Source organism: Chenopodium album, chromosome 9 (genome assembly GCF_948465745.1).
Source record: "Chenopodium album chromosome 9, dcCheAlbu1.1, whole genome shotgun sequence".
NCBI classification, from domain to species: domain Eukaryota; kingdom Viridiplantae; phylum Streptophyta; class Magnoliopsida; order Caryophyllales; family Amaranthaceae; genus Chenopodium; species Chenopodium album.
Genome location: NC_137842.1, coordinates 26,595,517 through 26,610,508, shown reverse-complemented (window position 1 = coordinate 26,610,508; position 14,992 = coordinate 26,595,517). Strand labels below are relative to the sequence as shown.

At 32.8% G+C, this 14,992-nt stretch overlaps 1 protein-coding gene and 1 long non-coding RNA gene across 2 annotated transcripts; one reads left to right on the top strand and one right to left on the bottom strand.

The window, feature by feature from the left end:
* Window positions 1–952: 952 nt before the first annotated feature.
* Window positions 953–2,983, bottom strand: LOC145559684 (uncharacterized). The gene is made up of 2 exons (XR_014092868.1): window positions 2,715–2,983; window positions 953–2,008 (listed from the first exon to the last, which is right to left on the bottom strand). It is a non-coding gene; the product is annotated as an uncharacterized LOC145559684 (long non-coding RNA).
* A 999-nt stretch (window positions 2,984–3,982) lies between these two features.
* Window positions 3,983–13,466, top strand: LOC145559683 (inactive leucine-rich repeat receptor-like serine/threonine-protein kinase At1g60630). The gene is made up of 2 exons (XM_081621046.1): window positions 3,983–5,965; window positions 12,405–13,466. The coding sequence occupies exons 1-2, from the start codon at window positions 4,645–4,647 to the stop codon at window positions 13,061–13,063; spliced, it is 1,980 nt and encodes a 659-aa protein (XP_081477172.1). The 5' UTR covers window positions 3,983–4,644; the 3' UTR covers window positions 13,064–13,466.
* Window positions 13,467–14,992: the final 1,526 nt, after the last annotated feature.

Genomic DNA, 14,992 nt, shown 5'->3' with positions numbered 1-14,992 from the left:
TTGATATGTCAGTTACAAATAGGTACCTAGTTGTAACGGACATGTCAATTGTTGGTTACAAATGCTCATTTTCGATATTAAAAAAAATACCTAGCAAATGCTAGGTCGATGTAACTTTATTATTATTATTATTATTATTATTATTATTATTATTATTATTATTATTATTATTATTATTATTATTATTATTATTATTATTATTGGCACCAATTCAACAATAAAAAAAAGATAAAAATAAATAGGTGAATATTCTGGGGAATAATAATCTTTTCAATTAATACAAACTAAATTATATTCTATCTCTACATCATTTAATTACAAGATTTACAACAGATTATGCTAAAAATCACTAGTAGAAAAAACGTCATTTGTAACTGACAAAAATGGGCTTTTCGTAACCAACTTTATCAGTTACGTATACAGGGGTTACAAATACTACTGGGCTTTTGTAACCAACACTGTTAGTTACAAAAAGTCGGGCAATTGTAACGGACTTTCTAAATGTTAGTTACAAATACCCCATTTTATAGCCTAATTTGACAGTTTATTGTAACTATTATTTTAAATGTTAGTTACAATTAAGCTCTCATTTGTAACCAACATTTTAATTGTCCGTTACAAATGCTTATTTTCAATATTAAAAAAAACATACCTAGCAAAAATGCTAGGTTGAGATGTCTTGTTGAACCTGAACCTAACCCTTGCCCATGAACTAAACCCACTCCCATTTCCCTAACCGCCACCTACTCTCCCACACCGCAACCATCCTCACTACCACCACAACCCATCGCTCCAACATCGTGACCCACACCACCACCTACAGCAGCCACTACACGAAAAGAACCGCCACATCGCCCAAAAAAGTGTCCAGAAATTAACACAATCAAACAAAAATTGACAAGAACAATTGTCTCAAAATGAATAAAAGAACAATCAGATTTAAGCTAAGATATAACAAACCCAACATAAAAAATATTGTAAATTAAAGTTATACATAAAAAAATCGTCAAAAAATCAAAAACTCAAAATTATACAATTATCTAAAAAAATGTAAAGTAAAATTACAATTGTATCAACAATTTAATTATAATCATAAACATGGATTAAAAATAAAAACAAGAGTAATTAGATCTATAATCTAACCTAAATAAAAATCGATTCTAAAAATGAAAAACCTTGAAATCATAATGCTTGTGGCTCGAAAATTATTTTGTGGGTGCTAAACATTCTTATCGGCGCTCTTGGGTAGTCGACGAAGTACGGTGGAGCAACGTGGGTGCTCATCGGTGGAAGGCGGAACAACATGGGTGCTCGACGGTGGAAGGTGGAGTAACATGGATGCTCGACGGTAAAGCAGCCATGGAAGCTTGGCTCGCAGGTGAAGAAGTTGCAACAATGGTGGAATTAAAAGGAGAGATAAATTGGAGTTTATTTAAGAAAGAGAAATGAGAGATACATATGAAGTGAAGAAGGGGAATTAGGAGAGTTGTTAAAAGAGGGGAGGGAAAACAATGGAGGCGGCTAAGTGAATGAGTGAATTAGAGTTAGGTTTAGGTTTTCCAACTTATATATGGGCCTTTAAGAGTTGGGCTTATGTTTTACAACCAATTAGGAGATACGTTGAAAAGAAAGAAAAATAGGCGGTTATGAGATGGTGAAAAATATCCTTCTTATTTGTAACCAACTATATGTTGTCCGTTACAAATATGATGTATTTGTAACCAACATTATATTGTTCGTTACAAATAGGCTGTATTTGTAACTAACATTATGTTGTCCGTTACAAGCACTATCCTTTTTGTAACAGACATAGCTAATGTTGGTTAAAAATGTAATATTTGTAACTAATAAAAAATTGTTGGTTACAAATAAGGCGTTACAAATAGCATTTTTTCTACTAGTGAATGGTCTAAAAAAGTAAAAAGTGTCTATATAGCTCCATAATAGTTTGTCACGTTGGGCTTAGACTCCTAGTATAACCTTCACAAATGTTGTTAAGCTCCTTTCCCTGTGCAAACACATAAAAACAAATAACAAAAAAAAACATGAGACTTCTAAATTAGATCATAGGGAAATGATAGATTTGTTCAAAAGGGTAATTTATACGTTATATTTATCTAAGTTAACGCACAATTGGGTCTAAATAATATAAAATTGCTAATTTATATATTCGGAATAAAAAAAAATCTCAAGTTACTAATGTTCAACCATAAGCATTTAGCAAGAGTCAATGATAATTAAGGACTTTAATTCTTCTAGATTACAAAAAAAAAAAAAAAAAAAAAAATCAAAATTAACTAACTCACATAAATCGGATACCACAACACATAGTCGATGAACAATGAGAAATTTGCTCATAATTCTAACCAAAATTTCGCATAAATCAAGAACACCCAAAAAGTAACAACACCCATCTAAAATCACATAGAATAAAAAAGAGATCTGAGAAATTTTCCCTAATGGGTATTCCAAAAAACTCAACAAATTTCACACGAAAAAACACATATCAAAGCATCTCTCCAATGGGGAAGAAACAGTAAACCCTCTAAAAATCCAATTTTTCTTTTTTAAAAACTCTGAGCTCAACTAACAAACAAATACCCATATAAACAACATGAAGCTCAATTGATTGATAACAAACAACGAATATTTTCCTAAACAAATTACCGAAACAATCCCCAAATTAATTTAAATTCAAAAATATATATTCATACCTAAATTCATAAGCACCATTAAAGACATATATTGTTAACATTGGCTATGTTGATGGTGAAGCTCGATTGTTGATGATAATAGCTCATGGTGCAGTGTGTGCTTGTGGAGGAGAGAATTGCTAAGAGGTTGAGGGAAAGAAGAGAGTGAAGAAGGGAGGAGTTGAGATTCGAGAGGAACAAATAAAGGAAGCTAAGAGTGAAAGAGGGGTGAAAGAAGAGAATGGAGGAGGAGAGAGAAACAAACCAGAAAGAAAATAATGGGGGAGGGGGCGGCTGTAGTGGTAGTTAGGGTTATGAGAGTAATGGGCTTTGGGCCGTTATAAAAGTATATAAAAATAACCTTCCTATTTGTAACCAACATTATGATGTCCATTACGAATAGGATATATTTGTAACCAACATTATGATGTCTGTTACGAATAGGATGTATTTGTAACCAACATTATGTTGTCAGCTACAAATACTATTCTATTTGTAAAGACATAGCTAATGTTGGTTACAAATATAGTATTTGTAACTAAAAAACACTTGTTGGTTACAAATAAGGCGTTACAAATAGCGTTTTTTCTACTAGTGTTAAAAAACTTGTTTGTGGCTCCCTACTTTATTTGTCCCTAATCGTATTATGTCAATTCCCACTTCCTATGAGTGCCAAGCATATTCACACATGCTTTAACGTAGACGCACTTCGAGCGACGCCTACAGAGATATAAATGTATTGCAGATTCGTTCAAGTGAGAATTTAGCAGACTTATTTACTAAGGCTCTTCCGACAACAACATTCAAAAAGTAAGTTTACAACATTTGATTGCGTCGTCTTAAAGATTTTAAGTGATGTAGTCATGAGGGGAAGTTAACGTGCGCTGCACTCTTTTTTCATTAACCATGATTTTTTCCCACTGGGTTTTCCTGGTAAAGTTTTTAACGAGGCAACATCTTATGCGCATTATAGTGTATTATTTTGTACGTGTTTTATAGTAAATATTGTTTTATTCAATATATAGTCATCTAAGGGGGAGTGTTATGATAATATCTATTGTGGATGACTATTATCCCATATACAATCTAGAATACTCTAGAGTTGGGAATTTGGTCTTATTCGTTGATGGAACCCTAGGTAATGTACATGTATATATATCCCGTACTAGATGGAATATGAAATACAACGTAACAATTTTCCCTCATTTCTGTATATTTTTCTTTTCCATATTTAACACAAATTACATTCCTTTATTTTTAAATCGACCATTAGTAAATGGCCCCCTTATTACTAATTGAATTATATTTGTTTTTTCCTACGAAATTAGTGATTTCATTTATAAATGTACATTGCATGGGTACTATGCTAGTCTTAGATCAATGTGTAGTTTTTTTTTTTTTTTTTTTTTTTTTTTAAGTTATTGTATTTTTTAAAACAAAGAAACAGTTAGCTGGGAAAGAGTTAACTCCAATGTTAACTCTCATACCTACTTCTTCCAACCAAACTCACTCACACTCTTCCTCCAATGGACTGATTAATGTACCAGTCTTTTTTCTGCCTCTCTCTCTCTTTCCAGAGTTTTCTCTTTAGGTACTTCAACAACTAATTCCTCTGTTTAACACTACATACCCCTAAAATGGGACCATTGGTTAGTTTAGAATCAATATTGTATAGATCTCTAAGTTAGCATCATTTTTTTCACTAATCACAGTAATCAGTCACTTTAGATAGTGATTGCTTCTTCCATACTGAATACTCCCAAAACTACCCAATTCAAACTTCGCCTCCAAATGTTTTTTCCAAGATCTTTGTCGACGTCGTCGAAAACCCTTGTATCGACTCGACAAATAAAAGGAAACAAAATTTATACCAAAAATAACCCAATAATAGTCAAATAGATCTACCCTCATTAACAAACTAATTTTATTCAGTTTTTTCCAAAAAATAATAATGTCACTCGCTCTCGTCTTTCTGTATATGATCTCCTTCCTGAGTTCTTCAATGGCGCAGAATAATGATGCGAAAACTTTATTAACATTGAAAGGTGAAATTGATCCACTAAATAACCTTCCATGGAAGCAGGGCTCCGACCCCTGCACATGGGAAGGTGTAAGGGAATGCAAGAGAGGTCGAGTTTTGAAGCTCGTAGTCGAAAGCAGCGCCTTCAGTGGCACCATTAACGGCGCAACACTCTCACTTCTTGACCAGCTCCGCGTCCTCAGTCTGAAGTCAAACAACTTAACCGGTCAAATCCCAGACATGTCAAAACTAGTGAATCTCAAAGTGCTCTACCTCAACCTCAACCAATTTACGGGACCATTCCCGGCGTCTCTCACATCTCTGCACAGGCTGAAGATAATTAATCTGTCGGATAATAATCTATCTGGGGGGATCCCGGGATCGATTACTCAGTTGCCAAGGCTGTATATGTTGTATTTGGATAAAAATAACTTCAGTGGCGAAATCCCACCATTAAATCAAACAACCCTTGCATTCTTCAATGTGTCAAATAATCGTCTTTCGGGAGAAATCCCAAAGACAACAGCGTTGTTACAGTTCAATAAATCATCCTTTCTAAACAATATAAACCTCTGCGGAACACAGATTGGTAACAGCAATGCAAGGTGTAACCCTCTTTCGCCAGCTTTAAGCCCGGCATTGTCACTTCCTCCATTGAAGCATCACCATCGCCATCACCACCGCCTATCTCGTCGTGCAAAAATTCTCATTGGAGCACTGTGCGGCGGAACTGCCCTCATAATACTCATCATCATACTGACAGTCCTCCTGTGTAGAAAGCGGAACAGGAGAGCCATACCGAACAGGAAGGAATCACAAGCGGAAGATCAAGCCGTAGCGGCAGTAGCGGCGACAGCGGAGAGGGAAAAGGGGGAGCCATCGGGTGGCGGAGGAGAGAGAAAAGGAGGGTTTTCATGGGAGGGTGATAAGTTAGGGAAGCTATTGTTTCTAGGTGATCAAGTGATGAGTTACAATTTAGATGATTTGTTGAAAGCGTCGGCAGAAACGTTAGGAAGAGGTACAATAGGAAGTACATATAAAGCGGTGATGGAATCAGGTTATATTGTGACTGTTAAAAGATTGAAAGATGCAAGATACCCTAAATTGGAGGAATTCAAGAAACAACTGGAGGTTTTAGGGAAATTGAATAATCCAAATATTGTTCCTTTAAGAGCTTATTTTCAGGCTAAAGAAGAACGTTTGTTGGTTTATGATTATTTTCCTAACGGAAGTCTCTTCTCCCTTGTTCACGGTATGTTTTTCCGGCACTTTTTTCATTTACTCTGTCGGTTTAATTCTGTGGTTCTGATTTTTATTTATTTATTATTATTTCATTTGTTTGTTTGTTTTTTTTTTTTTTTTTTTTTTTAAAAAAGAAATACAGTATAATGTTTTGTGATTCCAGGCTGTGGAAAAATATAAATATTAATTTTGGCTTATAAAGAAAAGATTAAGTAAAATGAAATATATTTTGGATTTAATTTACATAAAATAAAAAGTTACGAGTATTAATCCTTGGTTGTAATTAATGTTTAGTTTAATTTAATTTTGTAGTACCATGAATATTCAAATCTGGTTGCTTGAATTATATATAGAGTACTCTGTTACAGATATACAGTACTTCGTATTTTAAAAATTTTGTAATGTGGGTTTTCATTAAATGTTTTTTTTATGGAAGATTCTCATTAAATATTGAAGCAAGATTAATGTTTTAATGTGTACATGAAATAGTTTTGAAGCATTCAACAAATAACATAAATAACTTAATAATGGGTGGTCAAACACTAAAATTCAGTTAAAAAAAAAATTGAATTACAAAATAAGTTTAAATTTTCTTTCAGAAAAACCTTAAATTGTTCTAGTTAGGAAATAAATGCCGTTGCTTGATGGATTTATCACAGTAAAAAAAGTGAACGGCCTCAGTCCTTATTAGTGATCTTATTTAATGATGTACTACACTGTGATCTTATATTCTTATTTAATGATGTACTCTACACTGCTACTATCTCAGTTTTTCAAAGTTATTTACTCTGTAAGGGCATGTTCATATTTACTGAATTGAGCTGAACTGAACTGAATGGAGTTGAACTGAACTGAACTGAACTGATTGGAGCTGAACTGAACTGAACTGAACTAAACTAAGGTGAAATGAATATTTAATGAGAGAGGGAAATTAAGAGCTGAACTGAACTGATTGGAGCTGAACTGAACTGAACTGATTGGAGCTAAACTGAACTGAACTGAAAATGAGTAAATATGAACAGGCCCAAAGTTTTTCGTTTTAATTACATTTACCAAAAAAGGTACAATACATTTTATGATTATATACCCTAAGGGTTATATATAAGTATTAAATATACTCTTGAAAATTGTATAAAAATAGGAATTTATGACAAAAACACGCGTAAATCAGTGTTGTTAGTGTTTATATTTTGATGATTTCTTAATTTTTTACGATTTTCAAATGTGAATTCAATGCTTATATGTAGCTCTAAGGGCTATGTATAACATTTTCTATATATATATATATATATATATATATATATATATATATATATATATATATATATATATATATATATATATATATATATAGTTATCATTAATTATCTGACATTACTTCAAAAAATAATTTGTAAATAATAATCCCAAATTTTGCTTCATTTACTTTTAATAATCTCAATTTTAGATTATTTTGAAATAATCCCAATTTTGAGGGTTGTTTCCTTTCTTCAATCCCAATCCGGTCAACAAAAGTCATGACCTATAATACCAAGTCACTTGACAGGTGTGATGTTCTCATTAGCCCACAATTTTATTTTTTTAAAACAAAAAAATCAGAAAATTAGCCATCCTCCCCCTTCCCAATCGCCTCGCAACAATTCATAGCCAAATTCCGACTAATGTTGGCCACCAACACTGGCCGAACAACACCAATTTCATCCCCGAAGACCCACATTTTCCCATCAGCAACGCTTCCGATCCGCATTTTCGATTCGAAGACCCACCTTTCTAATTCTCGACTTCATCCCCAAATTCAAAGACCCACATTCTAATTCACGATTTTTTCGAAGATGGGGATGGGAGGAGGCGTTTCTAGGATTGTTTGTGGGCTGAGTTGGTCCAATCGTTGCTGGTTGAATATGTTTGTTGGTGGGTTGTGGTTCGATGGCGGTTGTTTCCGATGAATGGGATCAGACGTTCTTGATTGTGCGCATGGGAGCAGCGAATGAAGTGAGCCGCAAAGATGGCAATGAGGGAGATGCGGGGTTGGGGGAAAATGGCCGGCGGGAGGAGGGAAAAGGGTGGACGATGGTCTAGCAAGGGGAGGGGAAATCGACGCAGTTGGGTTGGTCGGTCGAAGCCAAGGGGTGGTAAAGGGTTCTGACTGGTTTTTTTAATTTAATTTAATTTTTTTAGCCAATTAACTAGTGACACATGTCACTTAAAGAAAAAATTTAACCCGTTCAATAAGCGGTAAAAGGGATTGAAGAAAGTAAACAACTCCCAAAGTTGGAATATAATTCAAATTTGGAATTATTATTATTATTATTATTATTATTTTTTTGCTATTTTTTTTGCTAATTTCAAATTTGGAATTATTAAAAGTAAAGGATTATTTTACAAATTTTTCTAAATTAAAATAAACATGAATTACATTAATTATTTATGATTTTAACCTTTATTTCCAAATTATGTAACTTTTCTATTTTTAATTTTATTTTATCTTCTTTTATTACACATCCATTTACCACATTAACAATTCAATACAGTCTTTTCAATTACCTTAATTTCTGTGCAATCTACAACCTTAATTTTTTATTTTTTATTTTTTAAAAAATTTTGTTTTATTGTTGCAATGGAGGTTGAATTTGATAGCTACTTTTACACAAAAGAATCATGAAGCTTGCTGCACAATGAAATGAAATGCTCCCTCTTTTCTCATTTAATTGACACATGATGAGTACAAAGTTCCAGAAATGTTTAAATAGGGTATTTTTATTGAATTGTTTACCATTTTAAAGTGAAGTTAGGGGAATGTTTGAGTTAGAGTGGAGATTATTTTAGTATAAACCTTAAAAGTGGTTGATCATTGTGCAAAATATAAAACTATTAGATTTTGTTTGGCATCACTGTGATTTTTCTATTTTTTGGTTTTTTGTTTTTCAAAATCATATAATATATGTCGTATAATGAATAAATTAGTCAAATTTATTAAACTCATGTTGAAAATTGATAACAGAAAAGTGGAAACAAACTGAAAAAAAAAAAAAAACCAATGCCAAACGAACAATTAAATATTAGCGAGTCCTTACTCTTTTAGTATGTGTCAATTATCACCTTAATCACAGTTAGTTTTTTTTTTTCTTTTAAAACTTTTTTCAATTTTTTTAATCTCTTTTAAATGATGAGTTTGTCATGCCTTTTACTTTATGACGTATGATTTCTTAAGACGATACATGTTAGCTGACCCTAATCATATTAGTGAATCCTTACTCTTTTTGGTACACACCTTATTCACGGTTTCCAAAAAAAAAAAAAAACAGAAAAAAAAAAAAAACATTTTTCAATCTCATTTAAATGATGATTTTGTGATGTCCTTTTCTTTATAACGTATGATTTTTTAAGATGATTCATGTTAGTTGATCCTAAATTATTTTGGGACTAAGATTTTATTGGTTTTTTTTGGGATTAAGACTTTGTTGTTGTTGTCGTCGTCGTCGTCAATTATTCTAAACAGATGGAAAAAAAAATATGTCAACATGGAGAAAGTATGGGCTTAATAATTTAATTGGTGGGGGAAAGTTTACTTGTGTAGCTAAATTGACTAATTGGTTGAAAAAAAGGTTGTATGAAGAATGTGTAATAGTTCCTTTTACTTGCACCAAAAACAATAAAATATACTATAGTAATTAGTATCATACCAGTATTATTTGTGATGATTTAAATATTTTTTTATTCACTATTTATGTCAAATCGTGTAAATAATTTAAAATGGAGGTAATTTTATATTATACATTCACTTTTAGTTGTTCACTAGATTAAACCCCGTGTAATGCACGGTTGTTAAATAATTCTAATGACAATAAATTTTACCAAAAATAATGGATATAAATATTATAAATAGACTTAGTAATAAAAAGTATGAAATATTGTGAAAGAAATTAATTAAACATGTAATGTAATAGTTATAATGGGCAATTTGATATTTAAGGACATTTATTTTAGATTTTATTTATACAAACTAAAAGTCATAATTTAATTAAAATAAGTTTTTTTTAGTAAGTGGTTTTGGAGGGAAAACTTTTTATTATATTTTGCCAATTGTTCTCTAAGTTTCGCCTTTAGTATAATGTAATTGACTGATAATACACTCCTTAAACCAAATAAAACACTTGTCAATTGCAAAGAGTGTCTATGCCAAGTGTTAGGATCATTCGTAAACAAAATTTAGGATCATTCATAAACATGAAGTATAAGATAAATGTCACATTCCATTGATCTTAGATCATGGACCACCATTTTTACGACAAGTTTGTCCTAGAAGCCAAGTACCTAATTAACCAAATATATGCACTTCATTATATATGTAGGCGTGAGAGTGAGGGATAGCTTAAGTGGTTAGAACTTCCTTCCCCATTTCAAGAGATTATGGGATTGAGTTTCACCCTTGTCCTTATAGTTCTCTAAACACACAATAATATATATATATATATATATATATATATATATATATATATATATATATAAGAAGGACCTTAAAATGAGAAGGAACAAATGTGCATATATTTTATACTAAATGTGCATTTTTTTAATATTAAATGTGTATAATTGCATTTTCTAAATTGAAAGTTAAACTGAAGTTGCCTAAATCTGTCTAAATAACTTATTTCTGTTCTATTATGGCATTATATGCATGATTTGATATTTTGATTTAATTTTATGCACTTGCTACTTTGCTAGTAGCTGTCATTTTTGTTAAGTGGGAAAATTCTTAAATTTGTCTCAAAGTAAGGGGCAATCTATAAATCTGGACCATTCATTTGCGTAGATTTGAACAATCGAGACCGTTCCCTTGACAGATAGATATAGCAGATAATCAGTGTTTACTTTAACATGGGTGTTGTGTCAGAGTGCGTGATTACACGTCCTTTTCCTTGTGTTTTCTAGACACGAGACACAAGCTTAACTTTCCAGAGTGGCGGTACGCTTGCTTTTTGATAGAGTATAAAACATATTCTTGGGCCTCAACCAAAAGTTGATAGAGTATAAAACATATTCCTGGGCCTCAATCATCAGTTTAAGCTTTTGGTTGAGTTGGTCCTTTAACATGGTATCGGAGCCAGCGTGACACAAAGGTCATGTGTTCGAATCTCATCCACCCCCACTTTCAAGTGGAATATTACGCGCTGGGTATGAGGAGGGCCCATGCTTTGAGTTGGTCCTTTAACACTTTTCACGTGAATTCTTAATTGAATTGTTTCAATGTACTCCATCCGTCCCCGATTGATAGTCATTTTTGCCATTTTTGATGACTCAAAATGTAAGTCACATTTGCTTTTTTCAAGTACCATAATATTACTTTACTTTAATTACTTTCTCTTTCTACTTTTTTGCATATCCAATGTACAAAAAGTCCTATTTCATATTAGTTTATGTGAATTTTTGAATAAGTTAAGCTACATTATTTTAACTACTTCATATGTAATATTATTTAATTTGCAAGGTTCTTGTAAAAAAAAAAAAAAAAAACAAAAAAATTGCAAGGTTAAAGTAAATTAAGAAGTAGTTTTAGTTTCACTTCTCTAACTTATCGTGTAAAATATTCATCAGAAATTACTTTTCGCTAATATGTATTAGCGATTTGGCATGTCCTATCTGAGTCCTAAAAGCAGTTACAGTATGTCTTACAAGTTACAACATAATACTACATTAGGTACAGTAATATAGAGGATTTTAATAATAGGATAATTAATGACAAGCTAACTAATTATTAACTATGATTGATACTAATACTGTAATTGCTTTGAAGCAAGAATCTGAAGTTACAGTCGTACAACTTCAAGTCATTAAACCAATCGCCTTTCGCATTAGCATTCATGATTATTCCATCAACCTTTTTTTTTTTGAGGGGGATTATTCCATCAACCTAGTGACCTCTACCTTAATGATAGTTGAATTTATGTTTAACTTTTGTTATTGGCAATCTCTATGAACAAAGTTCAGATATATTATGGGATTTTTGGAAGATATCGATTTAAGATTGTTTACCGATCTTGATTACTGTAGTCTGTAGCTAACTTATAGGATACTCTTTGGCTAGCTACTTCTTTTCTTTGCATAATCAATGAAAAAGCTAATCCTATATGATACACGTTTCAGATTTACGAGCATGTTACTCCTCTATTTGAAATCAGGCGTCTCTGAAAGTTCAATATAGTATTCAGGAACTTAATAGATACTGCATTGATATTCAATTCAAAACTGATATTTTAACACGATAATATTACTATTTAAGTAGTGTTAGTGTTATCTCATGGTATCTAAGGTAACCTTAGTCTATAAATTTTAGAAATTTGGATTTTGTTCCTAAGAAGTAAGTCATTGCTGTATTATACTTGTTCGAATGAGGTTGTATTTGTCTGAGTAATGATGTTGCGTTGCTGAATTAACTCGTCGCATCTTATCAGGTAATAGACCTTCTGGAGGTGGAAAGCCATTACATTGGACATCTTGCCTCAAAATCGCTGAGGACCTGGCAATCGGGCTTCTTTACATACATCAAAACTTTGAACTTGTCCACGGGAACTTGAAATCCTCAAATGTCCTCCTTGGATCAGACTTTGAGTCTTGCCTGACAGATTATGGACTCCAATCATTCAGAAATCCAGAGTCCACGGAAGAACCTAGTGCCTCATCCCTTTTCTACAGAGCTCCTGAATGCAGAGACAGCCGAAGATTGCCAACACAGCAAGCCGATGTATACAGCTTTGGCGTTCTACTACTAGAACTGATGACAGGCAAAACCCCATATCAAGACCTCGTTCAAGAGCATGGGGCCGACATTCCTAAATGGGTTAGGTCCGTGAGAGAAGAGGAGACCGAGTCTGGTGAAGGTAGTTCAGGAAATGAGACATCCGAGGAGAAATTGAGTGCTCTTTTAACTATTGCAATGACTTGTGTTGCTGTTAATCCTGATAGTCGACCTCAAATGAAAGAGATTTTAAGGATGATAAGAGATACTAGGGCAGAAGCACATGTATCATCGAATAACAGCAGTGACCATTCACCGGGAAGATGGTCTGACACTGTTCAGAGCTTGCCAAGGGAAGAACTTCTGAGTATTTGAGGATTTGATCAGTATTGTCTCACAAAATTGATCTATTATGATTTTGTTTAGAAAATCATATTCTTCAGTTATGGTCAGAGTTTTTGGATGTAAAGCTTTCTTTTGGTTCTTTGTAGGTAATTATCTTTGTTCATCCCCTTTTAGGTTAGCTACTTCGTGCTGATGCTGATTGAATTGAAAAGGTGCTATATCAGAATCACTCCATTTCTAAATGAAGAATGTTCGCTGAGTACCTGAAAATTATGGGCTGAATTATGTACTCAGAATTGTTTTTTGTTTAGCATTGCCTACGTAATTTGTTACACTGGTTTGGTGTTTGAGCAAGATTACGAGTACACATTATATTTTCCGGGCTATTAGCCCTGTTAAACATAAAATATATAGTGCTATAAGATAGGGTGATTATAACAGTCGACTTTCTTTCATTAAGTATCGAAAAATAGATTTATTCAGGGTGACTAGCTGTTATTTTAACGTGCAGCCTCAAATCTTGCAATCTCTTGTCTCATGTCTGTGTAACCATTGATGCCTTATATGCTGAACTTCTCAATATGACTCAGTCTATTTCTGAAGTGTAGAATGACAGAAATTTGCATTTTTAAGGTACATAGAAAGAACGCAAGTGTACAGAGTATTTGATCAAATACTTACCAAATACGGTGTTGTATTTGAAGATATCATATAACATGCAATTGGAGATTGAACTAAAAGTGCCGCCTTCGTGGATTTTAAACCCAGATTAGCGTGGATGCATGGTTGACATTTGACAAGTTAATGTTTGAAACAGATGAATGCAAAAACTGGAACTCAAGATTCTGCAGAATCTGTATGTTTCTCCAGCGACTACAAGCAAATAAGACGATGTCTCCTAACTGCCTAATTGCCTATCAATTCAATTATCAAGCTTGCTCCTGAGTCCTGACTCCTGAGCGAACTAGAACACAAAACAGGCAGTCTGAACATGTTTAGACGGTTTAGTGTAATGAACTACTCGTATAATACTTCAATATACTGCAGTACATAAAAATGGAGCATATGAAAACAGTTGCCGGTGATTCCAGTCATGCAGGACTTGTGTTGTTAATCTTGCTAGAAACGATCCAAACTCTACAGGTAATTTTTTCTAGTTAACTACTGGTATATTGACACTTCTTTTGGTCTTCTTGTGTACTTTTATGTTTAATGTTCTGCTTGCAGGTAATTTCTTCAGGCTAACAAAATTCAAAGTGTAACTTACAAATGTTATTTCTTCCAACAACAATAACAACAAAGCCTTAGTCCCAGAAATAATTTGGGGTTGGCTAACATAAATCATTATAAAAAATCTTACAATATACAAAAATGGCATAACCAGGCTCAAAAACTGAATCATGAAAGTTGGAGTTTTAATATAAACTACAAATAAGTTGTGCTTGAAAAGAATTATTTCTCCTTTGTCATAATTGCATTGTATAGTATTTTTCATGGCATCCTAATTAAGCTAGCTAATTCCTTGAAATATACTCAATTAGTCAATTGTTTATGGCTGGTTTCCAAAAAAAAAAAAAAAAAAAAAAAAGACCAAAAACAATAAGTCAATTGTTTTTGGCTTAATTGAGGGATTGATGCTTTTCATTTTTGGCCTAATTGGTGACAAAATTCGTTGTATCTTTCATTCGTGACCAGATTAGTTGTATCTCATTCACACTCATACTGTCATACACTATATAAACATATTTTTTTTGTCCCTTTTCAAGCATAGAAAAAGTCAGTGGCGAAGCCAATGGGGGCTTGGTGTCGGCCATGGCCTTCCCCACGTCTATATATCTATGTTACTCTTTAGAGTGAACCCCCATTTTTGGTTGGGAATTTTTATTTTCCAAAAATACCCTTCTTTGCTATTATTAGGGAAATAAAAAATTTAGTTATTTTTTTTTATTTACCAAATTT